At 42.1% G+C, this 17,108-nt stretch overlaps 2 protein-coding genes and 1 pseudogene across 2 annotated transcripts; all 3 read left to right on the top strand.

The window, feature by feature from the left end:
• Positions 1-2,389: 2,389 nt before the first annotated feature.
• Positions 2,390-4,324, top strand: LOC136489833 (scarecrow-like protein 34). Its single transcript, XM_066486368.1, has one exon. The coding sequence runs from the start codon at positions 2,390-2,392 to the stop codon at positions 4,322-4,324; it is 1,935 nt and encodes a 644-aa protein (XP_066342465.1).
• Positions 4,325-5,475: 1,151 nt separating this feature from the next.
• On the top strand, positions 5,476-11,011 carry LOC136485880 (G-type lectin S-receptor-like serine/threonine-protein kinase At1g67520; annotated as a pseudogene).
• An 897-nt stretch (positions 11,012-11,908) lies between these two features.
• LOC136485879 (cell number regulator 13-like) lies at positions 11,909-14,274 on the top strand. Its single transcript, XM_066482691.1, has 3 exons — positions 11,909-12,508; positions 13,005-13,639; positions 13,745-14,274. The coding sequence occupies exons 1-2, from the start codon at positions 12,053-12,055 to the stop codon at positions 13,107-13,109; spliced, it is 561 nt and encodes a 186-aa protein (XP_066338788.1). The 5' UTR covers positions 11,909-12,052; the 3' UTR covers positions 13,110-13,639; positions 13,745-14,274.
• Positions 14,275-17,108: the final 2,834 nt, after the last annotated feature.

Here is a 17,108-nt window from a genome sequence, read left to right as displayed (position 1 = left end):
TGGAATAATTCATAGCTGCAGCTTCTATGGTCCAATTGTGGTGAAATTTTTATGGTACGCTAATTATTGTATGCTTGAACTATAGTAAAAATTTCGTACTCATTGGACTATGTATAACTTAGTTATAGATAAATTCTAATTAATTACAGACAAAATTGGATTTTCCAATTAATCTAAAGCTACAAAAAAAATTTGTACTAAAGCATACCGTATTATATATTCACTATGTAGATCTGCTCATGTGGAGTCCAATAAAATTAGATTTTTCATTTTATGATTTTTCTATGATTTACTATGATTTTTCAAAAATTCACCGAAAATAAAAAAAAGAAAATTCAAAACCACCGACACTGTAGCAAACGCACAGTTACTGTAGCAGACCCCCGCTGTTACTGTAGCAGCCGCCGCTGAAAACCGCCCAGGGGGTAAAATAGACGATTTTAGAAAGTTCAGGGGGTAAAACAGACGGTTTCATAGTTGGGGGTGAAGTAGACCAAGTATGAAAGGTGGGGGTTAAGTAGACCTTTTCTATATATATATATATATATATATATATACCACTACCTGGCTACAAAATAACTTATTCTATAGCCACTTTGAGTTACGATAATTACTATATTAATTTACGATATTATAGTAACTCCTTACTAAGTGATTTACTATAACGTTATGGTAAATATTCCCATGTGTTATAGTAACCTAATTATCGTAAATATATATTGACATTATCATAAATTAGTATATAAAATTATTGTAAATAGAGGTGGCTACAGAATAACTTATTTTGTAGCTGGCTACTGAATATACTCTCTCTCTCTCTCTCTCTCTCTCTATATATATATATATATATATGGTGCATTTTATATACTCTCGAGAGTAATTACTCCCATAATCAATAAATCACGTTGCGTATACGTACATATTCATTTATCAGTTTGAGTATGTTAACATACTAACATTAATATTAAGATACTCCAGATCTTTACTATATGAAAAAAATTCAAAAGAGCATATATTTTTTAATATATTATATAATACTATGATAGTAGCATATAAAGTAAGTATAACCATATACTCTAAGTATACATACATCTTGTCATACATAGTACCCTAGATGGTCTAGTATAATGATATACTCCATCTACATACACTTCGTCGGCCCATATACGTCTAAAATCTAGAGATATACACATGGGAATAACTACTCCCTGGGAGTAGAAAATAATTTTCCTTATATATATATATATCACAGTATGATATATGTTAACCAAATGCTATGTGCAACTGCCAAGCCCCACTACCATTGATCACCATGTGGAACTGTGGATACTGGTGAGGTACACGTACATGTGGAACTGTGGATACTGGTGATTGGGCATTTTGCTCACTCAGAGCATATATCATAAAATTTTCTTGAATATATATAAAAATGACCTTAGCTTAAAAACTCTAAACTAGTTTTTTTTGTACTTACACACGAAGGAGCTAGGTATCCTTATACTAAGAAAAAAATAGGAGAAGAAGAGCCCATACAAAGCCACACCAATACACTGCACTAGGATCTAATGTTTTCCTGTACATGCAGTTAATGTTTTTCCCTTAGTCTTGTATCAAGATAATGATAATATATATGTGATAATGAGCCTGTTTGGTACAGCATATGTATGTTGTATAGAGCCAAAATAAGTTGAGACCAAAAGCCAAACAGTATGTTTTTTACAGTTTTTTCTGGACACATTTAATTTTTTTCCCCATGGCACCAATTTCTACTAAAATGCCGAAACTGGGTTTGACTGCTACTTTTTTTATTTGAAAATCACTTTTTTGACCGTTCTACCAAACAGGCCAATGGTATAAACACCACAAAGGGATCGTTGCAACAGATAAAATATCTTTTGCATCGGTGCATGGCACTAGGAAAGCGGTTCCTTTCATGGCGTCTCTTTTCAGGCGAGCTCTATAGTCTTCATTTTCTGTCACATTTGCAAACAATTATATAAACACCAAGCAAAGCTGTTTACTGCTTGCGTACAAACTCTGCTCCTCTATTTCTCTGTTTTCCCGTTCACTATATATTACTTTACGTTAGCCTGTGGAAGTTTATTTAAATATGTTTTGCATCAAACGACTATTTCTTCTTGCTTTGTCATTTTGACAAGGTAAAAGAAATAGGGCTTGTTACTATGATCTTTCCAAAATATTGTTTTTGATGTGTCCTGTGTACGTATAGCTAGCTTAATTTTGCAACCATTATCCAAGCAGCATTGGAAATATCGCTAGCCATCGTCTCCATCGTCCAAGCAGCATTGGGGTTACAGCCAGCCATCGTCTTTTGCACTCCTGCCTGTAGGAATCATTAGCCAAAAGTCTATATATCTCAGTATGCTATATGTTAACCAAATGCTATATTGTGCCAACTGCCAAGCCCCACTACCATTTGATCACCATGGCCACCACACCGGAGAAATTCTTCATCAAGGATCTCACGGAGCAGCCACCAGCATCCCCACATGTCTTTCCTGACCTTCGCCAGAAGCCCAATGGCAGCAGCGAGGGCCAGCATCATGTTCCTAATGCCATGATGCTCCCTTACATCGCACGCATGCTCATGGAGGACGACAATGGCGATAATAACCTCACTGATCACCCTGCGCTACTCCAGGTGCAGCAGCCCTTTGTGCAAATCCTCCGCTCCCTTTCCTTCGACGCTAACACATACACCAACAATAGGGAGGGGCCCAAAGATTTTTTGCATGAAGGCCATGGTGGTGAAAGAGGGATTAGTTTGCCCTTATCCAACGGTACATATGTGGTGGGGGCATCGTCCTTGGAGTGCATGGAAGAGGCCAACATGTTCTTGCCCAAAGACAACAACTTGACAAAGGATGAGCAGGGGAATCAAATCAGGGAAAGCAACGTTATTGGTAGTAGGATCAAGAAAATGTGTAACAGGGATCACCTTCTAGAGGAGGAGGTAAGAAGTACCAGCAAAGCTATGATGATGATCAAGGAGCCAGAGGAGAAATGTGGCAACGAGATGCTTGACAAAATGATGTTGCATGCCTATGAGGCATGCATCACGCGCATGGAACGTGTCACCTTGGACAATAATGGCGCAGATAAAAGAAACAAGAAGAGTTGGAGGATCAAATCGGCGAGGAACAATGTGGTCGACATAGGCACATTGTTGATGTCTTGTGCGCAGGCGCTAGCAGAGGGCGATCACATGAGAGCACATGAGCTACTGATGCAAATCAAGCAACATGCTTCGGCAACAGGGGATGCCACCCAACGGCTAGCTCATTGTTTCACCAAGGGGCTAGAGGCACGCATAGGGGGCAAAGGGAGGAAGATTTGGCAGTTGCTTATGTTAGAGCACCCCTCAGTGGTGGAGTTCCTCGAGGCCTTTAACCTTTACACTAAAGCTTGTTGCTTCCTCAATGTGACATTCATTTTTTCAACAATGACCATCATGCAGGCCATGGTGGGTAAGAGCAGGTTGCATATTGTGGATTATGGTATGCGTTACGGGTTCCAATGGGCAGGCTTGCTCCGCTTGCTAGCAAGTAAACAAGGCGGCCCGCCGGAGGTGAAGTTCACCGCCATAACCCGCCCCAAGCCTGCATACTACCCAAGTGACCAGATTGAGAAAATAGAGTGCCGGCTCATGAAATGTGCCCATGAGCTTGGCTTCCCTTCGTTCAAGTTCCACGCAATCATGAGAAACTGGGAGGATATTTCCATCATGGACTTGCACACAGACGTTGATGAGGTGCTTGTCGTGAGTGACCTCTTCAGTTTTAGCATATTGATGGAAGAAAGCATATTCTTCGATTCTCCAAGCCCTAGGGATACTGTTCTCAATAACATCAAGAAGATGAGGCCAGATGTATTCATCCAGAGCGTTTTGAATCGTTCGTATGGTTCCTGCTGCTTCTTGTCACGGTTTCGGGAGATGCTCTTCTATTACATGGCAATATTTGACATGTTGGACAGAACCATCCCAAGGGAGAGTAAATCTCGATCGGTGCTAGAGCAAGTCCTCTTTGGACATTATGTTTTTAATGACATTTCATGCGAAGGCATGGACCGAGTGGAACGCCCTGAGAAATATACACAATGGCAGACAAGAAACCAACGGGCAGGCCTAAGGCAGCTGCCACTAAAATCATGCATTGTAAAGGCAGTGGAAGACGAGGTCACGAAGCATTACCACAAAGACTTTATGATTAGCCAGGATGGCCAATGGCTTCTGCAAGGATGGATGGGCCGTGTCCTCTTTGCCCACACGGCATGGGTAGCAGAAGATGCCTCTTCTTCATGAAGTTTTAGCTTTCCTCATGACGAATGATATAGCATGTGTTCAGTGGCACCCTATTTAGATCAAAGACCTTAATTTTGGATCTTCTTTACTGAAAAAACAAGTACGTTTAATTTGCTGGGATACCAGCTTAACACAATATTAGTCTTCGAAGTTTACTGCCATCGAGCAGAGAAACATTCTCTATGGGATACCTGCTATATTAAAAAAAAAATACTACTACTTTAGTACTACTGTGAAAATATTAAAAAAATCAATATTCCAATCAAATACCTGGTCAAAATTTTAAATGATTGAGCTCAAGTATATCATCATTAATATTTATTTTTTTACAATCCTATAATTGTTTTTATTTATTATAATTATAATATTGCATAGAAAAATTACAGAGCAACAGATAAAGGAGGCTTGAAAGAGCTCTCATATAAATGTCAGGTGGCGAAGAGGACGTTCCTGCAAGCCGCACCGGTGTGCCTAGCAGCCATCGTATTGGGATTGTGCGGCCGAGGGCTAAGGCCCATTCGCAAAAGCATCGTCTGATACTGATATGATACTTAAAACATTATAAAAAAAACTTAGACATTTCAATTGACCAAAAAATAAAAAATAAATCCGTTTGAAAACTTGCATTACACAATTTTAGAAAAAAATGAAAACCAAAATTTTCCATTTCAAAGTGCAAAACTATATTCTCATGACCAAATGACATAAGTATCAATTTTTGTCAAATGGTGGTATGAAAAGTATCTATTTTCATTTACTGAAAAAGAGAATGACGTAGTCCATCCACACATGATTTATCGTGAATAGTTTAAATCTCGTGCTTTGAAAGGAAAAAAAAATATTTAGTACAACCATTTCGTAAAACTATTATTTTTGTGCCTATATAATAACACACTTTGAAATGCCAAATAGTTTTTTAAAATTTATTATGTCTACCTTTTGTTTTCTTGAAATAGAAAATAATGATTTTAATAAACTGAATTTCGACAAAGTTATACTTTCGTAATTTTGTAGTGTCATTCTCACAATTTCTTAATTACTGCATTGAACAGTATTAAAAATCGAAAAAAGGCATGCCGAAGTTTTTTTTTTGACAACAATAAAGCATGCGGATTGCGGAAGTTGGCTGTAGCCCCTGTAGCTAGCCAAAATCGGTTGTGGTTGTTGTGGACTGTGGTGGGCCCAATCATGCTTGCCGCTCGCTCGCCGGAGCTCCACCGGCCGCTGGCGCCGCTGATTCGCCGCCTACTTCTCCCCTCTCTCCAGAAATACTGGCCGCGCCACTGCAGCAAGGCCACGGCGCACGCGCGGTTATGTCTGCCTAGTCGCCGCCCGGAGCCGGGACGAAAAGGAGAAAGCGAACAAGGCACCGCCGCACCGCTGCTGCTTCCGGAAATGGCAGAGCGCGAGGTATGATCACGGAGACGCCATGAACCCTCAAACCTTGCTGAGGGAGAGGTGAGAATGCCTGGACTGGATTTCGGCGGGGTGCACTCTTATGGTCTGAGGCCTGTGTGCTGTGCCGGCTGAAAGGCAGGCGCGTGGAAGGTGTTTGAGGAAATGCCGCTCCCAGCGCCAACCTCCTGGAAGGGCTGGGACGCAGGCGGCGCCCTCATCTCGCCACTCCATCAGCACGGTGAGCCCCTTGTCCGGCTGTTTGGCATGTTGCGCAGTGCGCTGCGAAACCTGCAAGTGACCCCAAATTGGATTGGCAGTCAGCTGGTGTCACTGTGTCAATGTCGATGGAATGGCTCTGCAGCGCTGGTGCTTGTGTAAATTCCGCAAGAAGCAGTCCACTGTCCCCTGAGACGGTGCTGGGACATTGTAGTGAGACCCACGCGTTTGTGGAAATTCGACAACCTGCCAGAGTGCCAGATGTTCTGCCAATTTTCCTTTCCTCTGGTTCAGTCTCTGCTTTCAACAAAATTTGGTACCACTCGTGTAAGTCAACAGCTGGGATGTGGACATTCAAATCACACCAGTGGAGCTTCCAGTGCATGACGACTTGGTCACTAGAAGACAGTGAGGCTGTTTGGTTCCCAGCCAAACTTTGCCTCACCATGCATGCCCGTGCCACAAAAAAGTTGGCTGCTGTTTGGTTGATGTGTCAGTTGCGGTAGCCACACTTTTTCTCAGTTCATTTTTGTGCTCATTTGCGCCACAGGTGTGGTGGCCATTTTCTCCGCCACAGCTCTTCGGTGGCACCACACGCTGGTTGGCTGGCATTGGTTGGGAACCAAACAGTTATCTTTTGAGAAAATTGGCTGGGCGCCACAGGTTTTCTGAACTTCTTGCTTTTAGTTACGGTCAAAGTCAGTAGCTTAACTTATCTTTTGAGAAAATTTAGCTCCCAGGTACTTTGGCTTCATTTCAAGCTTGACCTTCTTCTGGGATCTCTAAGGCAAATCTGCGAGGAAACCAATCCCAAAGAGCATGGCACTCTGGAGTGGTGTGGGTCAGGTGGCAAGCATGGCACAGCTTGCTGGGGTTGATGCCTATGGGCTCATCTCCATGATCGTGGAGGCTGCAAAGACGGTTAAGAGGAACCGGGAGACCTGCCAGCTGCTGGCACGCCGTGCAAGGATGATTGGGGACCTTCTGCAGCAGCTTGAAAGGACACAACTGATGCACCACATGGAGACGAGGAACCCAGTGGAGCAGCTGGAGGAGACGCTTCGCCATGCGTATGTTCTCATCACATCCTGTCGCAACAGTAGCTACCTACACAGCTTCTGTATGGGAGGGAACCAGGCTGACCGGCTTCGCGAGGTGCAGAATGAGATCACCTTCTACCTCCAACTTTTCCCCCTTGTCAGCTTTGTCGACAACACCCGTACATGGGAGCGGCTTCTGAGCAGAGCTTGTCCTTTGTGTACAACGGTATGTATTTCATCGTTTTGAAGTTTATCAGACTTTGTTGTGTTTCAGAAATGCTAGTTTTTGCCCTAAAGAAAAAGGACCAGTTTTTCTAGCGAATGGCATGCTCAAATCTGTTTCTAAATGCAAATTTCATCTTTTTTTTGGTTTCTTGCTGATTGTGTTAGTCACAGACTAGCCTACTGAAATTATGATCTTACACAACTCAAATATCAAGATCATGCAACTGCTGGAGCCTATAAAAGTTATAATAAAAATATAATTCAAAGGAACTTATAGAAGCAGCATGTACAATAGCTACCTATTATGTCAAGGGAAACATGCGAGTAAATCTTCATTTACCATGCTTCGTTTACCATGCTTCGTACTAGAATTAGGATTCAAAATGTCGATGGAAGTTTGTTGCTAGAATATTTGCTACTCCCTCTATTCCAAATTGTAAGACGTTTTGGCTTTTCTAGATTCATAGCTTTTGCTATGCACTTAGATATAGTGTATGTCAAAATACATAGCAAAATCAATGTATCTAGAAAAGCCAAAACTTATAATTTGGAATGGAGGGAGTAATTGCTTTGATAATAGTTTCTAAGATATAAGTGATGCAGTTAGGCACAAAGGATCTTATCTGTCATATTTTCTTTTTACATCATAAGGGAAGCACAGATGAGTTACATGCAGCACACTATGTTGAAAATGGAGACAGGTATGGTATCCCTTTTCTCTTATCAAAGTCATGGACTGCCTTCACTTGTGCATTCAGACATTGCAAACATGATTCATTTTGCTGCCGTATATTTCGTGTGTAGACTGGATAATGCACTAAACATTATCACTCCAACACAAGACCTGTCTTCATATTAGTTATAAAGCTATAATTAAGGAAAGGACTGTGACTCGATGTGAAAATTATGCAGTATCTTTGCAAAATATGGCCGAGTGTACAATTCTGGTGCTGATGCTTAAGCCATTCAAACTCTTCTAACAACAGAGTTACCATGTGTAATACTATCCTGATAAAGAAAATTGTGAACTCATCCACCGTACCTGCAAACACAAATGGAAATTGCTTTTTAACAGCCAAAATCTTGAGTTCCATTATTGATATAGCCCATAATGTTCAATATATGCGCTACCATGTCAGGCTCAGATCAGAGGCCCTCAAGGCAACTAAATTAAAAAATATAGGAAGTCATCCAACCCTAAAACCTGACGAAGAGAAAACGGAAGGTATGCTATGCACTTAATTGACAGTTATGCAATATTTTCTAGTTACTGCCAAATTTGCAGTATTATGTTCATGCTGACACTCATTGTGAGTTACTAGGATAATTGTTTCTACTATTAAGTACATGTACATCTATGTAATTTAGGAATATAACTTGCGTTAATATATGAAAAATATACATATCATAATATTTGTTATGTATTTATGCCTTGCCTTTCAATAGAAACGATATCATATAGCATAATCTTCTAGAGATAATTCAAGTAATGATTATCATTGACAAAGTTGGTTTTCTTTGAATTAGGCCAAGTCCTGAACATAGGAGGATTAGTAAATCTCGTTGGTGGAGCAAAAGGAGCAGAGTTATCATATTTTAGTTTCTCACAGATTTTGGCTGCTACTGAAAACTTTTCAGAGAGAAATTTGGTTGGACATGGTGGATTTGGCTATGTTTACAAGGTAATTTTTCCTCAAGACACCTTTAGTATGGGCTTAAGTAGAGCACCTTTATCAGAAAACATCTCAAAATGCACTCTCAACACGGGATGGGCTACTCAAGCATAGCACCTTGCTTGGCGTTCAAGGGTTAAACCAAATAATTTGCTCCATTGGGCTAACAGTCGCTTTAACCAGCAATTTGTATTATCTGACACCTGGAAATTTCTTTAAGCTCCCTCGTACATCTTTGGATATCTTCTTTAACACTGATGCTTAATCTTGTTAGGGCAATCTCCTTAATGGTCTTAATGTTGCCATTAAAAGATTTGATACATCTTCATTTCAAGGTCCACATGAATTCAGAACTGAGATTGATGCCATTCCAAATCTTCGACACAAGAACATAATTGATCTGCTTGGGTATTGTGTTCAAGGAGAAGAAAAAATACTTGTTTATGAATATATGCCAAATAAATGCTTGGCATCTATCATTGCTGGCAAGTTTTTGTTAACTTAATGCCTCTTTCATCTTTTCTGTTCATTGTTCGGCAAGTACTATTCCTGACAGAAATGTATTGATGTTTTTTGTAGATGAAACAAAAAGGGAGTTGCTAAATTGGTCCTTGCGTCTTTAAATAATCAAAGCGATAGCAGATGGTCTTGATTTTCTACATGGGCATTCTCATACGTGCATTGTCCATAGGGACATAAAAGCAAGCAACATCCTTCTGGATCATGAAATGAATGCTAAGATTAGCGATTTTGGTCTGGCATTAATGTTGGCTCCAAATACAACTACATATGTTGTTGTTCTGGGCACATAGTAAGAGCTCGTCCAATACACAAATCAAGATATAAAATCAATCTTGTTATTTTTTCATTTTAAGTGTTCAGCATGTGCATTGGTATGATAATCCTCTCCACCACTAGTGGCTATGCAGATCCTGAATATGTTGCTACTGGTAACATCTCGGAGAAGGCAGACGTATATGGCTTTGGTATAGTACTTATTGAGATAATAAGTGGAAGGCTGATCCGGTCTTATACTATGAAGGCAGATGGCACTCCAGAGCTACCACTTCATGATTATGTAAGTATTTGTTTTTAGTTAAAAAAGGCATGTCCACAACAATATCTTAATTTGCAGCACAGTACTAATAATAAATGGTGTCGCTTGTTTTGTGACAACAAATGTGCCAGCTCTTTTGTTTTTATCAGGAAAAATGTACATCTAGATGACTTCTTTTTCTGAGTCCCCTTTTCTAGACAACGAAATTTCTTGTGTATACTTGAACTATGATGGATCATGTCTGAGAAATTGTTTGTTTGTAGTATTGTTTGTCCTCAAAACTTGTGATACTAGTGGCAGTCCCTTGGCCCTCCCAGCTGCATAATCTCCTTTTTCCCTATTCTTTAAAAACATGACTCTTTCAATGTCATTGAGGAATGGTGTTTTTCAAAAGTCATCAATGCTAACAATTAGGGATTCCAGTATTTTTTTCAGGCACACAAGCACCGGAAGAAGCTGCACAGGTTTGTTGATCCATTGTTGCGCGTGAACGGGCATGAATGGGCTCAGATTCTGGAATGTGTGAGGGTGGCACAATTATGTATTCACCATCTTGCCAAACATCGGCCTACCATGTCAGAAGTTGTCACCATGCTTGGCAGCATCAAGGTGGCGCAGAGGGCACACGGCAAATAATAGGCCATTGTATTGGGAATACTAAATCTGATTGTAGTTTCGAAAGAGCAACAAAGGAATAGTTGCAATGTTAAAAGTGTCAAGTAATTAGCTACTCCAACTAAGGTCTTGTTTGACTGCACTTGTATCCATTTCATTCCACATGTTAGAGTGGAGATTATCAAGTTTTCACCCCAGTCCACTGCGACATATGTCGAATGGGGTGGATACGAGTACTGCCAATCAAGACCTAATGTTTTTTTCCCTGTAGGCTTTGAATGGAGATAATATGTACGCTATCATGATCGTGTAAACATCATAGAGATATATGGAGCTGTTCAGTTCCTAGCCACAATTTAGCACAAGCAACCTTAGACAAGTGTGGCTAGAAAATTTGGAGCCACATATTGCCATTGTCTAAGAGAATCTTGTAACACTTTTTTACTCTATGCAATGTGGAGCCTAAAAGAATCTTGCCTATGTTTAGTTGTCAACCAAACAGTTACCAACTTGGTTACACTTGCCTAAGGTGAAGTGTGGCAAAATGTAGCTAGCAACCAAACACCTCAATAGTTATTGTAAAATAGTAGGCAAGTTGGTCAGAGCACACACACAGTGGTGAGTTGAGTGACTGTTTCCAACTTACAGTTACAGAGCTGGTGAGAGGTCCCTTTCATGGCTTCTGTTAGCAGTGAAGTATTAATGCTTAGGTGATCTGCACCTGGGAAATCTTGTTGAATAATTGAGCAGAGAGCGAGGACGAGGGACACTTCGCTGGAATGGTAATGAGTCCATGCTGCTGCTAATTTAGTTTACCTCAAGTTGGAATGACTGACTCCATAGGCATGTTGAAATTGTCACAATGACCAGCCAGCAACCACACGTCCCTGCTGCTGGACAAATTAGACCGCCGAGGCAGGCTACCATTTTTTTTTTTGATATATATTTTTTGTTGATAAAAGGCAGGCTACCATTGATGTATACTGTGCGGCAAAGACTGAAGACCGATGAGGAAGCAGCCAAATGATGAGTCCAACTTGGCATCTTTCAAACCTTGACAGTTCAGTCTCCACCACGTTTAGCGCCATTTTTCTCAAATCATTGATATAGGCCCTGTTCGCTTGTCTTATGAGCCATACTTTTTCAGCGAACGAACAGTGTTTTCCTCTCACAACAAATCAACGAACGGTACTTTCAGCCATGGCTATTCAACGAAGCGAACAGGGCCTAGTGTATACAAGCGTGAAGCTTCCTGGAAACCAAATGTCTTGGCTTTTGTTCATACATGTCGGCATCACAGTTTCAAAAATAAATATTTTTAATGGCATGGGCGCGGCGTTATCACTTTCACACTGGTCAGTCTTTCTGGCTACCAAATCTTGGCCTTTTTATGCTCTCACCCACTCAACACCACCCTCTTCCCTTCCATCTTCCACAATCATCATTCAGTACTTCCCGGCTACCACCAAAGGTCTAAAGCAAACCAAGGCAAGAACGAAGGAAGATGGCTCTGGTCGGGCAGGTGGCAACGGTGGCGCAGCTGGTGGGCGTGGACGCGTTCAGCCTCATCACCATGATCGCGGAGGCTGCACAGACGGTGCGGCGGAACCGCGCCGTCTGCCAGCAGCTGGCCCGCCGCGTCGAGATGATCGGTGGCCTGCTTCGGCGGCTGCACGACCAGGACAGGCAGCTGATGCAGCTCCCGGAGACACGGACCCCCGTGGAGGCGCTGGAGGAGACGCTCCGGCGGGCGTACCTGCTCGTGCGCTCCTGCCAGCGCCGCGGGTACGCGTACCGGTGCTTCATGGGGGCGCGCCACGCCGACGAGCTCCGTGAGGTGCAGGGTGAGATCGGCTTCTACCTCCAGCTCTTCCCCCTTGTCAGCTACGTCGACGCCACGCTCAACTGGGTCAGGAATCTCAACAACAAGCAGGCTTCTCATGACACTCCTTTCCAAGAGGTACAGCCACCTGTTCACAACTGCTAGTTCTCGATCTACTGGTTGCTTGCTTCTGTTATGATATTTAGCAGAAACAAACAAACAAACTCTAGCACCGTTAGGAGGTGGGCATGTCGAAATTTTCCTGATTCTTGAGTGGATTAAACTAAACTGTCTCAGTACCAAATCCCTGCAAATTCCTCATGGACTTAATTTCCATCTTCCAAATAGGTCCTCAACTGAAATCCTTTTACCATGCTTTTGTACTTGTACATGTGTTAGTGTAAGAGACATGGTAATAGCATAATTCTAAGGATTCAAATCAGGACCTGGATTCTGTTACAACATATCTGTGTACGTACAGGATCTTTGGAATTCTATTGTTATTCTGACACTGACAGTAAGAGATTCAGATCTGAATAAGAATTGAATTGTCGATTGTGCAGCATGCTCAGTTTTATGAATTTTTTTCTTTCCTGGAGAACTCATGTGTTTGCCCTCTGTTATTTGTATACAGGCACCTATGGTAAGACCATGTATTGTGCCGTTCCTGTTTCTTTCGTGCGATGGACGCTGCTTAGCAATTATTCAGGGAGTACGCATGCCTTGGTATATGGTATAGCGAACACACACGGTTTGCACCTCCTCTGCTAATGTTTCCTGATGTGTGTATCTGTGAATTTTTTTCATGTGTCACTGCAGGGTTCGAAACACATTACTGACTTAAATCTTTCTCATCTTATCTTATTAACACAAAGCAATGATCTAGCTAGAACCTTTTCATTGGGAACCCCTAGCTGGTATCCAATTGTTGGTCCTCTTTTTCGGATCACTAGCTGTTGAATTCAGGTGAAAATGCATTTTTGTGTGCGAAATAGGTATGTTGAATTTTCCTTTCCTCGTGGGATAAACACATTCAGAGTTACTACCTGACCAACTCTCACTCTCGGGCACTGATTTACTGCTCGAGTTTTCTGATGACCTGTTTGCATACATAGCTTACCTTTTGGTTCATCAGGAGTTCAAAGTTCCAGGGTCGCAGGCGCTGATGCCGGCCCAACCGACCCAATCCTCGAGCCTTCAACAGGTTAGGAAGGACGACTAGGACCACATACGTCGTGCCCTCGTGGCACTTACTTCACATTCTTTCAGGTTACAAATTTAACAAACGCAATTCACTATGTTGTCAGTCTGCAATAATCTCATCTTCTCATTCAGTGTACGTCGTGCCCTGATGCCCTGTCTGTGTATCTTCAGATTTTCTGAAGCAGAGCAAAACACAAATGTTGTTGCCACTGAAAGCTATACCCAGATGAAGAAAGGTGTCATCTGGAAGAGCGATAATAAGGTTCATTTGTCATCTAGAAGTGTCAGCTGCTGTCAATACATATCATTCTTTCCTCTTCAGTTCAGTCCACACAGAAGAACTGAACCATGAAAACGTCGAAAAGATAGACGAACTGCGTGTTCCAGCCGAAACCTCCGTAGCAGAGATCGATAGCAATAGTAATCAAGATGTCAGACATGTCTTGATGTCATTTTTGCATTGTTATTTTGCAATCATTACTCACTGATGTAGTACTAGTACCTGAGTCTCAAATTCTTCAAACCTGTACAGTTACTCTTTTCATGTTATTTTGCAATCATTACCCGCTGATGTAGACCACAGGCAGAGTCATGCAATTTTCAGGATGCCTGTCATGTGTCAATGAAATCCACACGCCTCTGGCGATGCAACTTGTACACAGCATTTGTTGTTGATAAGATATAAAGAAATTCTATGCTTTTTCTTGTTCATGTCGATCGCTTGGCTGGGTAAGGTTGAGATCGAGACGTGGCCTCGCCGGCCACGCGCATTTGCTTCGTTCCAATCGATACGAATGAAAAGTAGTATCCTTTTTTAACCTGGCCGTGTGGGTCCCACTCACATTCACGATTCACCTCGATTCCTCCGGCCTCCCTCCGGTTAAAACCGTATGATGCAATCCGCACAAGCAGAGGGCAGGGCAGCATGGAAGGTGGCGCGCAGCTCCAGGGGCCGGACGCTGCCGCCAGCGGCGTCCCCGATGGAGGCGACTGGCGTGCCCGGTTACCTCCGGTGACTCGCAAGAGGGTAGTCATTAGAGGGTAGTCATTAGGGATGAAAACGGTACGGATATTTTCCGACGTATTCGAAACAGAATCCGTTTAGAGGGGTTGAGATCTGTCCGTATCTGAGTCCGGATATCCAACATCCGATACTGTATCCGAATACTCAAATCGCATATTTATGATGTCGATATCCAATCGTATCATATCCGACATAGTTGACACTATCCGTATTCGAATCCAAATCCGGACAAAAATATAAAAACAAATATAATATCGGTGATATCCGTCCGTATCCGATCCGTTTTCATTCCTAGTGGTCATCATGCTGTACGTAACGCCCCCTCTCCTTTTCCTCCAGTCTCACAAAACTTTTTTTTTCTTTTTTTGTCATGCAAGGATACAGATTTGAATAGATATAGATACGATTGGATAGTCCGGAATCAATTTCTTCGCAATTAGATACCTAGTTGGTTTAATTGTCGATTCACGTTACCAGTTGATGTGATATCGGCGCCTAACGCGGAAGGGATTGTTTGGGTCCATCTAGGCCAGATGCTCATGGGAGATCACATAACACACACGAGACTCGGTATTTGGTAACAAGGTTTAGGTGAAACCTACACATCCCCGGGGCATGCTTACAGGCGCTCCTCCCCGAAACCGCGACATCGGCCGCCCAGGCTGCCGGCACCCTCCACGAGCCTATCACATTGTGTTGGTTGTCCCAAGTGATGGGTTACAAGTCCAGCCTCTCCTTTTATAGAGATGCTAGGTTACAAGAGCCAACACCTAGTTCATCTAACTATCTACTACTAATTACAACACAAGTCTATAATAATCTTAATTAGTACAAATAAATATTTGACACATTTTTAACACCATGTATATTTTATAAAAGAAAAATGAGCATTGTTACCAATAATTTTAGGACAACAAAACCACATGTTGAAATACATGTATACACACTATATATTCATATAAACAACAATAGAGTACTAATATTCATATAAATATGAGTTATTAATAGTACATCAATAGTCATATTAAGGGCTTGTTTTGTTTGATCCTCAACTTATCTAAAATAAGCTTATCAGATTACTAGCCCAGCTTATGTAAGACGTTTCTGCTTAGCTTATATCTTGAGCATCTAGTGTGGCGTTTTTCCATAAGCCTAAGCCAGCTTATATAAGTAGAGAGGGAAACATAAATGCCCTATGATGTAACAATAGTCATTAAAAATAAAATATAGACTATATATCATTAGACATATTGATTCTAATTAAAAATAGAGGCAAAATTTGCTACAGGACATGTAAACTGATGTTGACCTATCCGTAGACACAGAAAGTCCAATATGCTGGTACCTGGTAGCTACTTTGGCAATATTGTAATTTGCTAGAAGACACTACGCCCATTAAAATAAAAATTTTCTGCATGAGAGAAGAGAGAATATTTGCAAAATGACATCTAGTGCCCCTGAGCCATCTCAGGCGAACTCGACATGAACGAGTCGATCGTGCAGGATGGACGCATCAGCGAGGTGGTCCGAGCGCCTTCTGTGCATGGCATCTTGTATGGGCAAGGACAAATGGCTACGAGATAGCAGGTTGGCCGGAGTGGGGGCAGACAGCGTGTCGAGTTTAGACATTTCCTAGGTGGCCATCTTGAGTCATGAAACAGAGAAGACGAGGAGGGGTCGAGGTGTGTGGCAACTCGGAGATGCTTGTGGTGCCGATGGCCTACTTCGGCATTTGCTCCATGGTGGAGTAATTGGGAGCAAACGACAGCTAAAGGTGGCAACCACGCTGCACCATGCAAGTCGAAAACTAGGGACAATGGCGGCAGGGTATGAGGTGAGGCCGAGGGTATTAGGGGCTTGTAAATATATAGAAGGGTGGTGTCTTACAGGGCTTGAGGGATGGCCATAGCATGCATCTACTTCTGCCATCTCATCGTCTAAGGCTGCCATGGGCTTCTTCACAAGGTGCGAGTCCAAAAGCTCCTCAATTATGTCTGGCCACATGTGGATGCATCTCATAGCCATAGGCGTCGACTGCCAAGACCTCGATGCCACGAGAGTTTGCAAGAGTAGAATCAAGCATAGCTGTCGTGTCCGGCTATGATCATATCCCTATGCTCCTTGCCTTTGTTTGGGCTTTTTGATCTAGGGCTAAGGCAATTTCATTCCGATGGGTTGAGAAGGTGGTGGAAAAAGAGAGTGAGAAGGAGAGAGATTGGAAAATTGACTATAATAGTCATCACTACAGTAGTGGCACTTCCGTGAGTTTGGACGGAGTTGCATCACTTGCGGCTTTAGAGGGAGACGAGCAGATTAGGTAGGAGTAGTTTAGTTTTATTCATAATTGTTGCATCCTCCCAAAGGTTAGGTCTAGAGTACACAAGGGGTGTTTGGTTTGCAGCCTCGCATGAGAGCCGAGATCAGGCAGGCACATCCGACCTAAAATCGAACGTTTAGGGAGACGAGCAGTACTGCCTAGACAAGGTGTCATTTTTAAGGTCGGAAGCAAAC

Source organism: Miscanthus floridulus, chromosome 10 (genome assembly GCF_019320115.1).
Source record: "Miscanthus floridulus cultivar M001 chromosome 10, ASM1932011v1, whole genome shotgun sequence".
NCBI classification, from domain to species: Eukaryota; Viridiplantae; Streptophyta; class Magnoliopsida; order Poales; family Poaceae; genus Miscanthus; species Miscanthus floridulus.
The sequence above is the reverse complement of the archived record's forward strand: the minus strand, read 5'-3'. Positions and strand labels throughout refer to the sequence as shown.

Excerpts from the sequence above, each read along its gene's own strand:
- LOC136489833 (XM_066486368.1), top strand. The coding sequence starts at position 2,390 with ATGTTAACCAAATGCTATATTGTGCCAACTGCCAAGCCCCACTACCAT.
- LOC136485879 (XM_066482691.1), top strand. The coding sequence starts at position 12,053 with ATGGCTCTGGTCGGGCAGGTGGCAACGGTGGCGCAGCTGGTGGGCGTG. Across the intron at positions 12,509-13,004 it reads ATGACACTCCTTTCCAAGAG|GCACCTATGGTAAGACCATG; the intron begins GTACAGCCACCT and ends ATTTGTATACAG.